This window comes from Oncorhynchus mykiss, unplaced genomic scaffold (assembly GCF_013265735.2).
Source record: "Oncorhynchus mykiss isolate Arlee unplaced genomic scaffold, USDA_OmykA_1.1 un_scaffold_186, whole genome shotgun sequence".
In the NCBI taxonomy this organism is placed as follows: Eukaryota; Metazoa; Chordata; class Actinopteri; order Salmoniformes; family Salmonidae; genus Oncorhynchus; species Oncorhynchus mykiss.
The window spans coordinates 172,085-192,500 of record NW_023493673.1 but is presented as its reverse complement, the minus strand read 5'-3'; the positions used below and the strand labels follow the sequence as shown (position 1 = coordinate 192,500).

At 44.0% G+C, this 20,416-nt stretch overlaps 1 protein-coding gene across 1 annotated transcript in view; it reads left to right on the top strand.

The window, feature by feature from the left end:
- LOC110512492 (inactive carboxypeptidase-like protein X2) overlaps positions 1–20,416 on the top strand; it is a 94,799-nt gene that overhangs the window by 1,734 nt on the left and 72,649 nt on the right. Inside the window, exon 2 of the mRNA XM_036972614.1 lies at positions 4,529–4,630. Within this exon, the coding sequence (XP_036828509.1) occupies positions 4,529–4,630 (102 nt within the window). The remainder of the gene's footprint in view (positions 1–4,528; positions 4,631–20,416) is intronic.

Here is a 20,416-nt window from a genome sequence, read left to right as displayed (position 1 = left end):
GATCTTTGAAACGACACCAAAGTCTTAATTAGACGGCTGTATAGTTTTTACAGACAGTTACTGCCTAGAAACATGTTGCCTAGAAACATGTTGCCTAGAAACATATTGCCTTGAAACATATGTTGCCTAGAAACATATTGCCTTGAAACATATGTTGCCTAGAAACATATTTTGCCTAGAAACATTGTTAACATTGTGAGTCGGTTGCTGATAATCGGATGTTATTGTTCTGATGAGGTCAAGATAAGTAATGTGAACCAGACATTCAGAGGAAACCTCCCAAACGACACCCTATTCCCTACGTAGTACGGACCCTGGTCAGAAGTAGTGCTCTATGTGGGGAATAGGATGCCATTTGGGGATAAACCAAACCGTGTGATGAATCCATACCTCCACCCCTCCATCCCTCTATCCCTCTATCCCTCCATCCCTCCATCCCTCCATCCCTCCATACCGCCACCCCTCCAACCCTCCATCCCTCTATCCCTCCATCCCTCTATCCCTCCACCCATCCATCCCTCCACCCCTCCATCCCTCCACCCCTCCATCCCTCCATACCTCTATCCCTCTATCCCTCTATCCCTCCACCCCTCCATCCCTCCATCCCTTCACCCCTCCACCCCTCCATCCATCCACCCCTTCATCCCTCCATCCCTCCACCCATCCATCCCTCCACCCCTCCATCCCTCCACCCCTCCACCCCTCCATCCCTCTATCCCTCTATCCCTCTATCCCTCCACCCCTCCATCCCTCCATCCCTTCACCCCTCCACCCCTCCATCCATCCACCCCTTCATCCCTCCATCCCTCCATCCCTCCATACCTCCACCCCTCCATCCCTCCATCCCTCTATCCCTCCATCCCTTCATCCCCCCATCCCTTCATCCCTCCACCCCTCCATCCCTCCACCCCTCCATCCCTCCACCCCTCCATCCCTCCACAGATACTGTAGATGAGAGACAGCAGGTTAATCTGAGTCTTTAGTATTTTAGTCCCAAAATGCACCCTTTTCTTCCTTAAAACCTTTAACAAATGAATAGTGAATTATCTTTGTGATCTTTGTTAATTCATGGATTTCAACACTTGAATTGTGAAGTTTTTTAGTGTTTTTTCCACCTGTTTATACATAGAGCCATAAAACGAATTAAAATTATATTGTGTTCTATGAAATACATGTTCTTAACGTTGCCAAAGACCTTCATAAACACAACCAAATTAATATATATTTTTTAGCGGTAGGCATAGAGCTATATGAAAGGTATTTATTAGACTGTTTAGAATGATGAATTCCAGAAGACGTGTCATTGGCTTAGGTAGCCAATGGGGTTGTCGAGAGCCGGCTTTTCTAGTGTTAAAAGGAAGTCGCAGACGAATGACCAAAATGCGTCTTCAAAATGGGTTTTGGTAACGCAAAAGTAATGTAGCGAGTTACTTTCCACGTTAAGTAATAAGTTACTTTGAATGGAAGTAACGTAATATAATAAGTTACTTTTAATGGTAGTAGCATAATATAATAAGTTACTTTTAATGGAAGTAACGTAATATAACGTCACAAGTTATTTTTAAAAGTAATGTTCCCAAACGCTGTTCCCTATATAGTGCACTACTTTTGACTAGGAACCCTTAACACTGATAGGGAATAGGGTGATTTGGTACGCAGTCTCTGTGTGGCGTTCGGAGGGCTACGTGGCCCCTATTACAGGAGAGGTATTAACCTCCAGGGAGGAAAGGGTTGGAATTAGGAGGGGACTCCTGTTCCCTACACACACACACACACACACACACACATGCACGCACGCACATACACACTAACACACGCACACACGCACACACACGCACGCACACACACACACACACACACACACACACACACGTACACACACACACACACACACACACACACACACACACACACACACACACTCCAGTATATAACATCTTAGTGTTCTGGCTGAAATCTTTACCTTACGGCATCACAGACCACGTTCAGTAGCAGCTCAGTGATTGGTTCAGCCATAGAGGGTAGGTGTAAATTCAGCCGTGTGATAGGATGGATGAGAGAGAGAGGAACATGCGTATAGTCAGACACACATGGTGTAGGTAGTGTCCTGCAGTGGCATGGCCTGCTATTGGCTGGTAATTGGGAGCAGCTGTGGCTGCAATGACTCAACTGTTCAGGAATCCTCACACGTGCCACGGCAGGGTTAGACTGGGGTTGGGGTAGGTACCTGTCCTGCCACGGCAGGGTTAGACTGGGGCTGGGGTAGGTTCCTGTCCTGCCTCGGCAGGGTTAGACTGGGGTTGCGGTAGGTACCTGTCCTGCCTCGGCAGGGGTAGACTGGGGTTGCGGTAGGTACCTGTCCTGCCTCGGCAGGGGTAGATTGGTGTTGCGGTAGGTACCTGTCCTGCCTCGGCAGGGGTAGACTGGGGTTGCGGTAGGTACCTGTCCTGCCTCGGCAGGGGTAGACTGGGGTTGCGGTAGGTACCTGTCCTGCCTCGGCAGGGGTAGACTGGGGTTGCGGTAGGTACCTGTCCTGCCTCGGCAGGGGTAGACTGGGGTTGCGGTAGGTACCTGTCCTGCCACGGCAGGGGTAGATTGGTGTTGCGGTAGGTACCTGTCCTGCCTCGGCAGGGGTAGATTGGTGTTGCGGTAGGTACCTGTCCTGCCACGGCAGGGGTAGATTGGTGTTGCGGTAGGTACCTGTCCTGCCTCGGCAGGGGTAGACTGGGGCTGGGGTAGGTACCTGTCCTACCTCGGCAGTGGTGGACTGGGGTTGGGTAGTGTGCAGTATGTGGCCATTCCGATATACATACAGTACACACTGTGTTTACTAAGTACTGGGCATTATACATACAGTACACACTGTGTTTTAGTAAGTACTGGGCATTCCAATATACATACAGTACACACTGTGTTTACTAAGTACTGGGCATTATACATACAGTACACACTGTGTTTTACTAAGTACTGGGCATTATACATACAGTACACACTGTGTTTACTAAGTACTGGGCATTATACATACAGTACACACTGTGTTTTACTAAGTACTGGGCATTATACATGCAGTACACACTGTTTTTAACTAAGTACTGGGCATTCCAAAATACATACAGTACACACTATGTTTTACTAAGTACTGGGCATTATACATACAGTACACACTGTGTTTTACTAAGTACTGGGCATTATACATACAGTACACACTGTGTTTTACTAAGTACTGGGCATTCCAATATACATACAGTACACACTGTGTTTTACTAAGTACTGGGCATTATGCCTACAGTACACACTGTGTTTAACTAAGTACTGGGTATTCCAAAATACAGTACACACTGTGTTTTAGTAAGTACTGGGCATTATACATACAGTACACACTGTGTTTTACAGTAATGCTTTCCATTGTTTGTCCTGTCCTATGTTGATATGAGAGAGGGATAATGGCTTTTAACCTGTCCTATGTTTATATGAGAGAGGGATAAGAGCTTTTAACCTGTCCTATGTTGATATGAGAGAGGGATAAGAGCTTTTAACCTGTCCTATGTTGATATGAGAGAGGGATAAGAGCTTTTAACCTGTCCTATGTTGATATGAGAGAGGGATAAGAGCTTTTGACCTGTCCTATGTTGACATGAGAGAGGGATAAGAGCTTTTAACCTTTTAAGCTTTCATACAGATTTGTATTTTTATCTCACACACACACACACACACACACACACACACACACCGGCTTTAAGTCAGTTGAAATTGTGTAACTGTCGTCAGATAATACAGCATTACTAGAACATCTCCTCTCACTCAGAAGTTGGCCAATGAACTTGAAGATCTGTGAAAGAAATTTAGGATATCCTAAATAAATCTAGCTTTTGAGTGAGAATATCCAGTTTAAATCTATCTTTTGAGTGAGGATATCCAGTTTTAAATCTATATTTTGAGTGAGAATATCCAGTTTAAATCTAGCTTTTTTGTGAGAATATCCAGTTTAAATCTATCTTTTGAGTGAGGATATCCTGTGTAAATCTAGTTTTTGAGTGAGGATATCCTGTTTAAATCTAGCTTTTGAGTGAGGATATCCTGTTTAAATCTAGTTTTTAAGTGAGGATATCCAGTTTAAATCTAGTTTTTGAGTGAGGATATGCTGTGTAAATCTAGTTTTTGAGTGAGGATATCCAGTTTAAATCTAGTTTTTGAGTGAGGATATCCTGTTTAAATCTAGTTTTTGAGTGAGGATATCCAGTTTAAATCTAGCTTTTGAGTGAGGATATCCAGTTTAAATCTAGCTTTTGTGTGAGAATATCCAGTTTGAATCTATCTTTTGAGTGAGGATATCCCGTTTGAATCTCACTTTAGTGTGAGGATATCAAATTTAAATCTAGTTTTTGAGTGAGATTATCCAGTTTAAATCTAGTTTTTGAGTGAGGATATCCTGTGTAAATCTATCTTTTGAGTGAGGATATCCTGTGTAAATCTAGTTTTGAGTGAGGATATCCAGTTTGTAATTCATGTTTTGTTTCTCTCTCCTCAGTGAAGAATGGAAACAAGAAGGATGAGAAGAACAAAAAGGGAACATTGAAAACTCCCAACAGCATCAACGAGGGAGAGGGCCAATACAAGTCAGCAAAAGAGGGTGATTCATGAAGGATATACCAACACACACATACACACACACACACACACACACACACACACACACACACACACACACACATACACACACACACACACACACACACACACACACACTGACTGACAAACACACGCACACACACACACATACACACACACTGACTGACAGACACAGACACACACACACACACACACACACTGACTGACAGACACACACAGACACACACAGTGTGTCTCTAACTATCCTTCTCCAGTTGACTGAATTCAAAAAACTGATTTTATTTTCCCTCTGAGGAGAAACCCTGGCAGGAAAGACGATGCTTGAAAGGATAAGTCACAGGAAGAGATCCAAATGGCACCCTATTTCCTGTTAGTGCACTACTTTTTACCAGGGCACTGTGGGGACCAGAGCCCTTTGGGCCGTGGTCAACAGTAGTGCACTACTTTTTACCAGGGCACTGTGGGGACCAGAGCCCTTTGGACCGTGGTCAACAGTAGTGCACTACTTTTTACCAGGGCACTGTGGGGACCAGAGCCCTTTGGACCGTGGTCAACAGTAGTGCACTACTTTTCACCAGGGCACTGTGGGGACCAGAGCCCTTTGGACCGTGGTCAACAGTAGTGCACTACTTTTTACCAGGGCACTGTGGGGACCAGAGCCCTTTGGACCGTGATCAACAGTAGTGCACTATATAGGGAATAGGGTGCATGGGCCCTGGTCAACAGTAGTGCACTATATAAGGAATAGGGTGCCATTTGGGACGAAGTCACATAGACGGCTGTCCTCTTAGCAGATTAAATATTGTGTTTGGTTGCTATGGATCACGTCCTGGTTGTTATGGATCATGCCCTGGTTGCTATGGACCACGTCCTGGTTGTTATGGATCACGTCCTGGTTGCTATCGATCACGTCCTGGTTGTTATGGATCATGTCCTGGTTGTTATGGATCACGTCCTGGTTGTTATGGATCACGTCCTGGTTGCTATCGATCACGTCCTGGTTGTTATGGATCATGTCCTGGTTGTTATGGATCACGTCCTGGTTGCTATCGATCACGTCCTGGTTGTTATGGATCATGTCCTGGTTGCTATCGATCACGTCCTGGTTGTTATGGATCATGCCCTGGTTGCTATGGATCATGCCCTGGTTGCTATGGATCACGTCCTGGTTGTTATGGATCACGTCCTGGTTGTTATGGATCATGTCCTGGTTGTTATGGATCACGTCCTGGTTGTTATGGATCATGTCCTGGTTGCTATCGATCACGTCCTGGTTGTTATGGATCATGTCCTGGTTGCTATCGATCACGTCCTGGTTGTTATGGATCATGCCCTGGTTGCTATGGATCATGCCCTGGTTGCTATCGATCACGTCCTGGTTGTTATGGATCACGTCCTGGTTGTTATGGATCATGTCCTGGTTGTTATGGATCACGTCCTGGTTGTTATGGATCATGTCCTGGTTGCTATCGATCACGTCCTGGTTGTTATGGATCATGTCCTGGTTGTTATGGATCACGTCCTGGTTGTTATGGATCATGTCCTGGTTGCTATCGATCACGTCCTGGTTGTTATGGATCATGTCCTGGTTGTTATGGATCATGTCCTGGTTGTTATGGATCATGTCCTGGTTGTTATGGATCATGTCCTGGTTGTTATGGATCATGTCCTGGTTGTTATGGATCACGTCCTGGTTGTTATGGATCACGTCCTGGTTGTTATGGATCACGTCCTGGTTGTTATGGATCACGTCCTGGTTGTTATGGATCACGTCCTGGTTGTTATGGATCACGTCCTGGTTGTTATGGAACATGTCCTGGTTGTTATAGATCATGTCCTGGTTGTTATGGATCATGTCCTGGTTGTTATGGATCATGTCCTGGTTGTTATGGATCACGTCCTGGTTGTTATGGATCATGTCCTGTTTGCTATGGATCATGTCCTGTTTGCTATGGATCACGTCCTGTTTGCTATGGATCACGTCCTGTTTGCTATGGATCACGTCCTGTTTGCTATGGATCACGTCCTGGTTGTTATGGATAATTTCCTGGTTGCTATGGATCATGTCCTGGTTGCTATGGATCATTTCCTGGTTGTTATGGTTCATTTCCTGGTTGCTATGGATCATGTCCTGGTTGCTATGGATCATTTCCTGTTTGTTATGGATCATGTCCTGGGTTGTTATGGATCATGTCCTGGTTGCTATGGATCATGTCCTGGTTGTTATGGATCATTTCCTGGTTGCTATGGATCATGTCCTGGTTGCTATGGAGAATTTCCTGGTTGCTATGGATCATGTCCTGGTTGCTATGGATCATGTCCTGGTTGTTATGGATCATTTCCTGGTTGCTATGGATCATGTCCTGGTTGCTATGGAGAATTTCCTGGTTGCTATGGATCATGTCCTGGTTGCTATGGATCATGTCCTAGTTGTTATGGATCATTTCCTGTTTGCTATGGATCATGTCCTGGTTGCTATGGATCATGTCCTGGTTGTTATGGATCATTTCCTGGTTGCTATGGATCATGTCCTGGTTGCTATGGATCATTTCCTGGTTGTTATGGATCACTTCCTAATAGTCCAACAGGAGCCAAGATGATCTAGCCTGATCCCCCAACCTGGTTCCAGATCTGTTTGTGTTGTCTTGCCAACATGGTCTCAGATCTGTTTGTGTTGCCTCGCCAACATGGTCCCAGATCTGTTTGTGTTGCCTTGCCAACATGGTCCCAGATCTGTTTGTGTTGTCTTGCCAACATAGTCCCAGATCTGTTTGTGTTGCCTTGCCAACATGGTCTCAGATCTGTTTGTGTTGCCTTGCCAACATGGTCTCAGATCTGTTTGTGTTGCCTTGCCAACATGGTCCCAGATCTGTTTGTGTTGCCTTGCCAACATGGTTCCAGATCTGTTTGTGTTGCCTTGCCAACATGGTCTCAGATCTGTTTGTGTTGCCTTGCCAACATGGTCTCAGATCTGTTTGTGTTGCCTTGCCAACATGGTCCCAGATCTGTTTGTGTTGCCTTGCCAACATGTTTGGACCAGGCAAATGCTGCTCCAAGTCCCAGAACCATGTCCAATAGTCTTTTTTTTTTTTTTTATTTTTTTATTTCACCTTTATTTAACCAGGTAGGCTAGTTGAGAACAAGTTCTCATTTGCAACTGCGACCTGGCCAAGATAAGGCATAGCAGTGTGAACAGACAACACAGAGTTACACATGGAGTAAACAATTAACAAGTCAATAACACAGTAGAAAAAAGGGGAGTCTATATATACATTGTGTGCAAAAGGCATGAGAAGGTAGGCAAATAATTACAATTATGCAGATTAACACTGGAGTGATAAATGATCAGGTGGTTATGTACAGGTAGAGATTGGTGTGCAAAAGAGCAGAAAAATAAAAATAAATAAATAAAAACAGTATGGGGATGAGGTAGGTGAAAATGGGTGGGCTATTTACCAATAGACTATGTACAGCTGCAGCGATCGGTTAGCTGCTCGGATAGCAGATGTTTGAAGTTGGTGAGGGAGATAAAAGTCTCCAACTTCAGCGATTTTTGCAATTCGTTCCAGTCACAGGCAGCAGAGAACTGGAACGAAAGGCGGCCAAATGAGGTGTTGGCTTTAGGGATGATCAGTGAGATACACCTGCTGGAGCGCGTGCTACGGATGGGTGTTGCCATCGTAACCAGTGAACTGAGATAAGGCGGAGCTTTACCTAGCATGGACTTGTAGATGACCTGGAGCCAGTGGGTCTGGCGACGAATATGTAGCGAGGGCCAGCCGACTAGAGCATACAAGTCGCAGTGGTGGGTGGTATAAGGTGCTTTAGTGACAAAACGGATGGCACTGTGATAAACTGCATCCAGTTTGCTGAGTAGAGTGTTGGAAGCAATTTTGTAGATGACGTCGCCGAAGTCGAGGATCGGTAGGATAGTCAGTTTTACTAGGGTAAGTTTGGCGGCGTGAGTGAAGGAGGCTTTGTTGCGGAATAGAAAGCCGACTCTTGATTTGATTTTCGATTGGAGATGTTTGATATGGGTCTGGAAGGAGAGTTTAGAGTCTAGCCAGACACCTAGGTACTTATAGATGTCCACATATTCAAGGTCGGAACCATCCAGGGTGGTGATGCTGGTCAGGCGTGCGGGTGCAGGCAGCGAACGGTTGAAAAGCATGCATTTGGTTTTACTAGCGTTTAAGAGCAGTTGGAGGCCACGGAAGGAGTGCTGTATGGCATTGAAGCTCGTTTGAAGGTTAGATAGCACAGTGTCCAAGGACGGGCCGGAAGTATATAGAATGGTGTCGTCTGCGTAGAGGTGGATCAGGGAATCGCCCGCAGCATGAGAAACATCATTGATATATACAGAGAAAAGAGTCGGCCCGAGAATTGAACCCTGTGGCACCCCCATAGAGACTGCCAGAGGACCGGACAGCATGCCCTCCGATTTGACACACTGAACTCTGTCTGCAAAGTAATTGGTAAACCAGGCAAGGCAGTCATCCGAAAAACCGAGGCTACTGAGTCTGCCGATAAGAATACGGTGATTGACAGAGTCGAAAGCCTTGGCAAGGTCTATGAAGACGGCTGCACAGTACTGTCTTTTATCGATGGCGGTTATGATATCGTTTAGTACCTTGAGCGTGGCTGAGGTACACCCGTGACCGGCTCGGAAACCAGATTGCACAGCGGAGAAGGTACGGTGGGATTCAAGATGGTCAGTGACCTGTTTGTTGACTTGGCTTTCGAAGACCTTAGATAGGCAGGGCAGGATGGATATAGGTCTGTAACAGTTTGGGTCCAGGGTGTCGCCCCCTTTGAAGAGGGGGATGACTGCGGCAGCTTTCCAATCCTTGGGGATCTCAGACGATATGAAAGAGAGGTTGAACAGGCTGGTAATAGGGGTTGCGACAATGGCGGCGGATAGTTTCAGGAATAGAGGGTCCAGATTGTCCAGCCCAGCTGATTTGTACGGGTCCAGGTTTTGCAGCTCTTTCAGGACATCTGCTATCTGGATTTGGGTAAAGGAGAACCTGGAGAGGCTTGGGCGAGTAGCTGCGGGGGGGGGGGAGCTGTTGTCCGAGGTTGGAGTAGCCAGGCGGAAGGCATGGCCAGCCGTTGAGAAATGCTTGTTGAAGTTTTCGATAATCATGGATTTATCGGTGGTGACCATGTTACCTAGTCTCAGTGCAGTGGGCAGCTGGGAGGAGGTGCTCTTGTTCTCCATGGACTTCACAGTGTCCCAGAACTTTTTGGAGTTGGAGCTACAGGATGCAAACTTCTGCCTGAAGAAGTTGGCTTTAGCTTTCCTGACTGACTGTGTGTATTGGTTCCTGACTTCCCTGAACAGTTGCATATCGCGGGGACTATTCGATGTTAGCGCAGTCCGCCACAGGATGTTTTTGTGCTGGTCGAGGGCAGTCAGGTCTGGAGTGAACCAGGGGCTATATCTGTTCTTAGTTCTGCATTTTTTGAACGGAGCATGCTTATCTAAAATGGTGAGGAAGTTACTTTTAAAGAAAGACCAGGCATCCTCAACTGACGGGATGAGGTCAATGTCCTTCCAGGATACCCGGGCCAGGTCGATTAGAAAGGCCTGCTCACAGAAGTGTTTTAGGGAGCGTTTGACAGTGATGAGGGGTGGTCGTGGTCTGTGGTCCAGTGGAGCATCTATCTCACCACTCTGCTCCAAGCCACAATGACCACACAATGACTCCAGTCATCTATCATGTTGATTCATATGACTACAGTCATCTATTATGTTGATTCATATGACTCCAGTCATGTATCATGTTGATTCATATGACCAGTCATGTATCATGTTGATTTATATGACTCCAGTCATGTATCATGTTGATTCATATGACTCCAGTCATGTATTATGTTGATTCATATGACCAGTCATGTATCATGTTGATTTATATGACTCCAGTCATGTATCATGTTGATTCATATGACTCCAGTCATCTATTACGTTGATTCATATGACTCCAGTCATGTATCATGTTGATTCATATGACTCCAGTCATGTATCATGTTGATTCATATGACTCCAGTCATGTATCATGTTGATTCATATGACTCCAGTCATGTATCATGTTGATTCATATGACTCCAGTCATGTATCATGTTGATTCATATGACTCCAGTCATGTATCATGTTGATTCATATGACTCCAGTCATGTATCATGTTGATTCATATGACTCCAGTCATGTATCATGTTGATTCATATGACTCCAGTCATGTATCATGTTGATTCATATGACTCCAGTCATGTATCATGTTGATTCATATGACTCCAGTTATGTATCATGTTGATTCATATGACTCCAGTCATGTATCATGTTGATTCATATGACTCCAGTTATGTATCATGTTGATTCATATGACTCCAGTCATGTATCATGTTGATTCATTAGTGGTGCAGCAGCATACCGACGGAAGCTTCTTCCCACCGTTTCGTTTTGCCATTTAATCAATGAGCATCATGTTATTTCTTAATCTGGGCTTTTTGTTTCAAAGACATTAAGTGGGTATTCAAGATGGTTGCTGTATAACACCAGGGTCAAGGTTTACTAACTCTCCAGGAAGAAGAAACAGAGAAATAGTCCAAGACAAGTATAAGGGTTAACATTTCAACTTTAAAGGGAGAATTCAGAAGTGACTTAGGGTTGTGAGGTGACCATTGGATCCCAGAATGGTTTTAACCTGTTGGAACTTGTCTCTCCCGCTCTTTCTTTCCCCACCCCTTTCATTGTGTAACAAGCCGTCATATCTGGTTAGTCCACTAGGGACTTTTCATTGTGTAACAAGCCGTCATATCGGGTTAGTCCACTAGGGACTTTTCATTGTGTAACAAGCCATCATATCTGGTTAGTCCACTAGGGACTTTTCATTGTGTAACAAGCCGTCATATCGGGTTAGTCCACTAGGGACTTTTCATTGTGTAACAAGCCGTCATATCTGGTTAGTCCACTAGGGACTTTTCATTGTGTAACAAGCCGTCATATTGGGTTAGTCCACTAGGGGCTTTTCATTGTGTAACAAGCCGTCATATCGGGTTAGTCCACTAGGGACTTTTCATTGTGTAACAAGCCATCATATCGGGTTAGTCCACTAGGGACTTTTCATTGTGTAACAAGCCGTCATATCGGGTTAGTCCACTAGGGACTTTTCATTGTGTAACAAGCCGTCATATCGGGTTAGTCCACTAGGGACTTTTCATTGTGTAACAAGCCGTCATATCGGGTTAGTCCACTAGGGACTTTTCATTGTGTAACAAGCCGTCATATCGGGTTAGTCCACTAGGGACTTTTCATTGTGTAACAAGCCGTCATATCGGGTTAGTCCACTAGGGACTTTTCATTGTGTAACAAGCCGTCATATCGGGTTAGTCCACTAGGGACTTTTCATTGTGTAACAAGCCGTCATATCGGGTTAGTGCACTGGGGACTTTTCATTGCATTATGTTAGTAATCAATTCAACCTATACTGTGTGTGTTTATGTTTAATTAAATATAGTTAATTGATTTGTAAAAATAGCCGTCATCACATTAATGATAGTCTTGTCACGACACTGAGGTGACCGTTGGATCCCAGGATGGTTTTAACATGCTGAAACATGGGAACACACCACTGGCATGTCTGGCAGAGAGACTGAGGTGACCCGTTGGATCCCAGGATGGTTTAAACATGTTGGAACATGGGAACACAACACTGGCATGTCTGGCAGAGAGACTGACGCTGTAAAGTAGTTCAAGAAACACACAGACACTTTCTAACCTGCTCTCGGCTCCCAATCCCAAGACATGATTTTAGGACTGCAGTTATTGTTGAATACGTACCTGTTTATTCAATCAAAATATATTCCTTTAGTGCTTGGGGTATAGTTTTTCTGGACTGTAGATGATTTATGGTCTGTATTTGACAGTTTAATCATGGCTAAAGTTTGACTGTAGACAATTTATGGCCTGTATTTTTGACAGTTTTAATCATGGCTAAAGTTTGAAAACTCACATTTTTTTGTGTGTGTTATTTTCCTAAAGGAGAAACCAAATGGCAAAACATTCACAGATAATCAAATGAATGTGTTGGAAGAGTTTTTTTTTCTCCCAGGTATTGTTCTGTGTCCATAACTCATGGAGATAATACTGGAGGAAGAACCAAGGAAACAACAGGTATTGATTGTCCTGTGTCCATAACTCATGGAGATAATACTGGAGGAAGAACCAAGGAAACAACAGGAATTGTCCTGTGTCCATAACTCATGGAGATAATACTGGAGGAAGAACCAAGGAAACAACAGGTATTGTCCTGTGTCCATAACTCATGGAGATAATACTGAAGGAAGAACCAAGGAAACAACAGGTATTGTCCTGTGTCCATAACTCATGGAGATAATACTGGAGGAAGAACCAAGGAAACAACAGGAATTGTCCTGTGTCCATAACTCATGGAGATAATACTGGAGGAAGAACCAAGGAAACAACAGGAATTGTCCTGTGTCCATAACTCATGGAGATAATACTGGAGGAAGAACCAAGGAAACAACAGGAATTGTCCTGTGTCCATAACTCATGGAGATAATACTGGAGGAAGAACCAAGGAAACAACAGGAATTGTCCTGTGTCCATAACTCATGGAGATAATACTGGAGGAAGAACCAAGGAAACAACAGGAATTGTCCTGTGTCCATAACTCATGGAGATAATACTGGAGGAAGAACCAAGGAAACAACAGGAATTGTCCTGTGTCCATAACTCATGGAGATAATACTGGAGGAAGAACCAAGGAAACAACAGGTATTGTCCTGTGTCCATAACTCATGGAGATAATACTGGAGGAAGAACCAAGGAAACAGCAGGAATTGTCCTGTGTCCATAACTCATGGAGATAATACTGGAGGAAGAACCAAGGAAACAACAGGTATTGTTCTGTGTCCATAACTCATGGAGATAATACTGGAGGAAGAACCAAGGAAACAACAGGTATTGTTCTGTGTCCATAACTCATGGAGATAATACTGGAGGAAGAACCAAGGAAACAACAGGTATTGTCCTGTATCCATCACTCATGGAGATAATACTGGAGGAAGAACCAAGGAAACAACAGGAATTACATTACATTCCCTACTACACTGCAGCAGGGATTTATTTGTGTTGAATTGTTTGATCATGTCTTTAGCCTTTAGAATGCTCAGCAGCGATAGCGCTATGATTTAGATTTTTTTTTGTTGTTCAATCCAGATGTTTCCCAAAGAGTTGATATCTGTAGTAAAACCACAAGAAGAGCAGCCTGGAATAATTTGGTGGGACCAATGTCAAGCACAATTGAATTCCAAGTCTTTATTGATGCTTTATAAACATGCCTTTGATGTGCAGCTGTCTGTCTGGCAATGCATGCTGGGAGTAGAGTGATCCAGCAGAGCAGAGTGTGGTGTGTGTGTGTGTGTGTGTGTGTGTGTGTGCCCGTGCGCATTCATGTGTGCGTACTAGTGCGCATGTGTCTGTCATTGTGCTTTGGTCAAAAGTAGTGCACTTCTCTCTCTGCTTGTTTTACCTGTTAACCTGTTAACCTTGGTTGATAAGTCTGATCTTGTTTTACCTGTTAACCTTGGTTGATAAGTCTGCCGTGAGAGGCTGTGAGGGCTCAGGCTGACCCTGATACGTTCTGATGCCGCGCTTTGGAGTCACGCTAATAAATGATGTGTCTGTTGGCAGTCTGGGAACAGCTCTCAGTGTTTTCCTCAGCTGGCAGAGGTTACAACAACTCATTTACTTACTTATTCCACACTGTTCTAAAAGTTTCCACAGAAACGCAGATGTCTCAGAGACGTTGTTGCCCACTGCATCGCAGTGCTTGAGGCGTCACTACAGCCCCGGGTTTGATCCCAGGCTGTGTCACAGCCAGCCGTGACTGGGAGACCCGTGAGGCGGCGCACAATTGGCCCAGGTTAGGGGAGGGTTTGGCCGGCCGGGATTTCCTTGTCCCAACGGGCTCTGGCGCCTGCAAGCTGACATCGGTTGTCAGTTGGATGGTGTTTCCTCCGACACATTGGTGCGGCTGGCTTCCCGGGTTAACCGAGCAACGTGTCAAGAAGCAGTGTGGCTTGGCAGGGTCGTGTTTCGGAGGACGTTTGGCTCTCGACCTTCACCTCTCCCGAGTCCGTACGGGAGTTGCAGCGATGAGACAAGACTGTAACTACCAATTGGATATCAGGACATTGGTGTGAAAAAAGGAAAATAATAGTAATAATATGATGTTGTCAGATCAGATCTCACCTAGCCTGGTCTCAGATCTGATCTCACCTAGCCTGGTCTCAGATCAGATCTCACCTAGCCTGGTCTCAGATCAGATCTCACCTAGCCTGGTCTCAGATCTGATCTCACCTAGCCTGGTCTCAGATCTGATCTCACCTAGCCTGGTCTCAGATCAGATCTCACCTAGCCTGGTCTCAGATCTGATCTCACCTAGCCTGGTCTCAGATCAGATCTCACCTAGCCTGGTCTCAGATCTGATCTCACCTAGCCTGGTCTCAGATCAGATCTCACCTAGCCTGGTCTCAGATCTGATCTCACCTGGCCTGGTCTCAGATCTGATCTCACCTAGCCTGGTCTCAGATCTGATCTCACCTAGCCTGGTCTCAGATCTGATCTCACCTAGCCTGGTCTCAGATCTGATCTCACCTGGCCTGGTCTCAGATCTGATCTCACCTAGCCTGGTCTCAGATCAGATCTCACCTAGCCTGGTCTCAGATCTGATCTCACCTAGCCTGGTCCCGGATATATTTGTGCTTTTACCTTCTCCATCCTCATTGTCATGCCAAAATGTATTGCATGACAATTCCATAAGGAGTTGCCAAGAGAGCTATAACAGACTGGCACCAAGAATGAGAAAGAGCCTGACCAGACTTGAATCCAATGTTGTGTTTAGCCCCTGCCTACTGCGGTGATGTAGCGTCTTGTGCTCTAGCTAGCTAATCAACAACCATAATAAACTATTTGCTTATTTGCACGAAGATGACTTTATGACTTCCCAGCGAACCAAAATTGGTTCTGTGAAAGTTCTCAGAACATTCATTAGGTCTCGCGGCAAATGTTCTCATACCACAAAAAAAACTGTCCAGGCTGGTGATTATACAATGTTTGTTTAAAACATTCGCCTGATGTTGGAAGAACATTCCTAGAACATATTTAATCTGTTCTTTAAAGGTTCTCAGAATGGTTCATTTAGTTGTGGCGACAGTCTGGTGAGAATGTTGTGGGAACAGTCTGGTTAGAATGTTGTGGGAATAGTCTGGTGAGAATGTTGTTGGAACAGTCTGGTTAAAATGTTGTGGGAACAGTCTGGTTAGAATGTTGTGGGAACAGTCTGATTAAAATGTTGTGGGAACAGTCTGGTTAGAATGCTGTGGGGACAGTCTGGTTAGAATGTTGTGGGAATAGTCTGGTTAGAATGTTGTGGGAACAGTCTGGTGAGAATGTTGTGGGAACAGTCTGGTTAGAATGTTGTGGGAACAGTCTGGTTAGAATGCTGTGGGAACAGTCTGGTTAAAATGTTGTGGGAACAGTCTGGTGAGAATGTTGTGGGAACAGTCTGGTTAGAATGTTGTGGGAACAGTCTGGTTAGAATGCTGTGGGGTCAGTCTGGTTAGAATGTTGTGGGAACAGTCTGGTTAGAACGTTGTGGGAACAGTCTGGTGAGAATGTTGTGGGAACAGTCTGGTGAGAATGTTGTGGGGACAGTCTGGTTAGAATGTTGTGGGGACAGTCTGGTGAGAATGTTGTGGGAACAGTCTGGTGAGAATGTTGTGGGGACAGTCTGGTTAGAATGTTGTGGGGACAGTCTGGTGAGAATGTTGTGGGAACAGTCTGGTGAGAATGTTGTGGGGACATCACAAAATATATGTTCCCAAACACAAAAACTGTGCAGTTGGGAAGATGGATTCAACAATGTTTCTTTTAGGGTGCAAAAAACATTCAGACGATGCTGCAAGAACGTCTCTAGAACACATTTTGTCTGTTCTTTAAAGGTTCCCAGAATGTTTCATTAGGTTGTGGGAACATTGTGAGGATATTACTATAGATAGTTTTCTCAAAACACTTAAACTGTCCTATTGTCCTGTCCTACTCAGATCATGTTTGTATCAGGGTACACAAAACATTCCTTTTGATGTTCCAATAATGTTGACAGAACAGTCGTTGAGGTATTTAAACGGTTCCTCTAACATTTAATTAGGTTGTGGGAACAGTGTCGGTACATTACAAGAAATAAGTTCACAAAACACAAGATATACTCAGTCATACAATGTTTAAGTTACCATTGTAAAGGACATTCCTATAATATTGCAAGAATGTTGGCAGAACACCCAAATCGTTCACAGAACATTTTATTATCTTTTTTTTTTTGGGGGGGGGGGGGAGTTGTCTGGGATGTTGCAAGAATATTCTTGTGATATTCACATAGATTACACAGAACATTCCCACAACGTTGCACAATGTTCCACAATGTTCCAAATAAGTATGTTTTTTTAATGATGTTCATAACATATCTGTTTCATTGTTTAACATAATATTCCATTGATGTTCACGCAATATACATTTTTACCTTGTCTTGGAGGTCCTCCAAATATTTAAAGAACATTTTGAAAATGTTATATTTAACATACTTTTACATAATATTACAGAAACATTATCAGCATGCAAATGTGTAGCTCCTTAAAGCAGATTTGGAATTCATCCCCGTTATGTTTCTCTACAGGTTTAACGGCAATTCACATTTTGAAGGTGATATAGACACGTTTTAATTTCATTCGTAGGACATTTGAACAGCATTTAATCATACAAACAAAAACATATTTTTTACACTTCATATGTTGACAATCTGCATATTATTTAATTCACAGGACATTTAAACAGCATTTAACTTCTTATGGCTGGGGGCAGTATTGAGTAGCGTGGATGAATAAGGTGCCCAGAGGTGCCCAGAGTAAACTGCCTGCTACTCAGTCCCAGTTGCTAGTATATTCATATTATTAGTATATTTTGATAGAAAACACTCTGAAGTTTCGAATAATGTTTGAATGATGTCTGTGAGTATAACAGAACTCATATGGCAGGCAAAAAACCTGAGAAAAAAATCCAACCAGGCTGTGGAAGATCTGAGGTTGGACGATTTTGAACTCATTCCCTATTGAAGATACATTGGGATATTGGTCATGTTGCACTTCCTAAGGCTTCCACTAGATGTCAATAGTCTTTAGAAACTGGTTTGAGGCTTCTACTGTAAAGGAGGGGCTCATAAGGGCTGTTTGAGTCAGTGGTCTGGCAGAGTGCCACGGGCTCGTGACGCGCAGTCATGAGAGGTAGCTCGTGTTCCATTTCTTTTCTACAGACAAAGGAATTGTCCGGTTGGAACAATTTATGTTAAAAACATCCTAAAGATTGATTCTATACATCGTTTGACATGTTTCTACGGACTGTAACGGAACGTTTTGACATTTCGTCTGCTCCTAGTGAAAGCTCTTCGTGACTTTTGGATTTGTTTACAAAACGCGCTAACAAAAGTAGCTATTTGGACATAAATGATGGAGATTATCGAACAAAACAAAACATTTATTGTGGAACTGGGATTCCTGGGAGTGCATTCTGATGAAGATCATCAAAAGTAAGTGAATATGTATAATGTTATTTCTGACTTCTGTTGACTGCACAATATGGAGGATATCTGTTTGCCTGGATTTATACATCTGTACAAGATAAATACACCCTCTCTTCTTCATAGATTATGTCTAATCCTCAAAATGACCAGGGCCCATAGGGAACATGTAGGGTACTTCTGACCAGGGCCCATAGGGAAGATGTAGAGTACATATGACCAGGGCCCATAGGGAATATGGATAGATAGAATCAGATGCCATTTGGGGGCCAACAGTTTGATTTGTGCTCGACAGGATGGCATGTACTCTGTTTTTCCATGTTAGCTTGTGCTCTTGGTATGTTCCAAACGGCACCCTATATAGTGCACTACATAGAGAAGAGTGTGGCGTTTGGAATGCTCTCTCTCTCTCTCTTTCTCTCTCTCTCTCTCTCTCTCTCTCTCTCTCTCTGCCTCTCTCTCTCTCTCTCTCTCTCTCTCTCTCTCTCTCTTTCTCTCTCTCTCTCTCTCTCTCTGTCTCTCTCCTCTCTCTCTCTCTCTCTCTCTCACTCTTTCTCTCTCTCTCTCTGTGTGTGGATGTTAAGCCTGCTGTGAGAGCTCAGGTTGACCCTAATGAGTTCTGATGCCACGCTGAACAAACACCGCTGGGTCTAGGTACTGTGTTGTATGGGCTTGTCCCAAATGACACCGTGTTCCCTACAGATGTGCCGTCTTAATTTGATCACCCTGTTGCAGGAGAAAAAAAGGCTTCTGAACTTTGTAAGTTTCCACTTTAAAATTTCAGATTTGAATTTGACTTTGCAACATTTGGGACACAAATAGTGTGTGTACAGGTAACAGCCAACATAATAGAAACATTTGAGTAAATGAGGGGACACAAAGTATATTGAAACAGGTGCTTCCACACAGGTGTGTTTTCTGAGTTCATTAAGCAACTAACATCCCATCATACTTAGGGTAATGTATTAAAATGCTGAGCAGGCCATTATTTTGGCTACCGTGGCTATGCCCCCAATAGGATGGAAATACCCCCATCCACAGGCTATTGGTGGTCACTGAAGGTATTTGATGAGCATCAAAATGATGTAAACCATTAGCCATGGTCGTCTCAATCACCAGATCTCAACCCGTATGGGAGATTCTGGAGCCGGCGCCTGAGACTGCGTTTCCCCTCCATCATCAACGGAACACTAAATGATGGAATTTCTCACGGAAGAATGATGTCACAATAGAGTTCCAGACACCTGTAGAATCTCTGTCAAGGTGGTTTGAAGCTGTTCTGGCTGCTGGTGGTCCAACACCCCATTAAGACACGTTATGTTAGTAGTTACCTGTTCTGGTCCAACACCCTATTAAGACACGTTATGTTAGTAGTTACCTGTTCTGGTCCAACACCCTATTAAGACACGTTATGTTAGTAGTTACCTGTTCTGGTCCAACACCCTATTAAGACACGTTATGTTAGTAGTTACCTGTTCTGGTCCAACACCCTATTAAGACACGTTATGTTAGTAGTTACCTGTTCTGGTGGCCAAACACCCTATTAAGACACGTTATGTTAGTAGTTACCTGTTCTGGCCCAACACCCTATTAAGACACGTTATGTTAGTAGTTACCTGTTCTGGTGGTCCAACACCCTATTAAGACACGTTATGTTAGTAGTTACCTGTTCTGGTCCAACACCCTATTAAGACACGTTATGTTAGTAGTTACCTGTTCTGGTCCAATACCCTATTAAGACACGTTATGTTAGTAGTTACCTGTTCTGGTCCAACACCCCATTAAGACACGTTATGTTAGTAGTTACCTGTTCTGGTCCAACACCCTGTTAAGACACGTTATGTTAGTAGTTACCTGTTCTGGTGGTCCAACACCCTATTAAGACACGTTATGTTAGTAGTTACCTGTTCTGGTCCAACACCCTATTAAGACACGTTATGTTAGTAGTTACCTGTTCTGGTGGCCCAACACCCTATTAAGACACGTTATGTTAGTAGTTACCTGTTCTGGTCCAACATCCTATTAATACACGTTATGTTAGTAGTTACCTGTTCTGGTCCAACACACTATTAAGACACGTTATGTTAGTAGTTACCTGTTCTGGTGGTCCAACACCCTATTAAGACACGTTATGT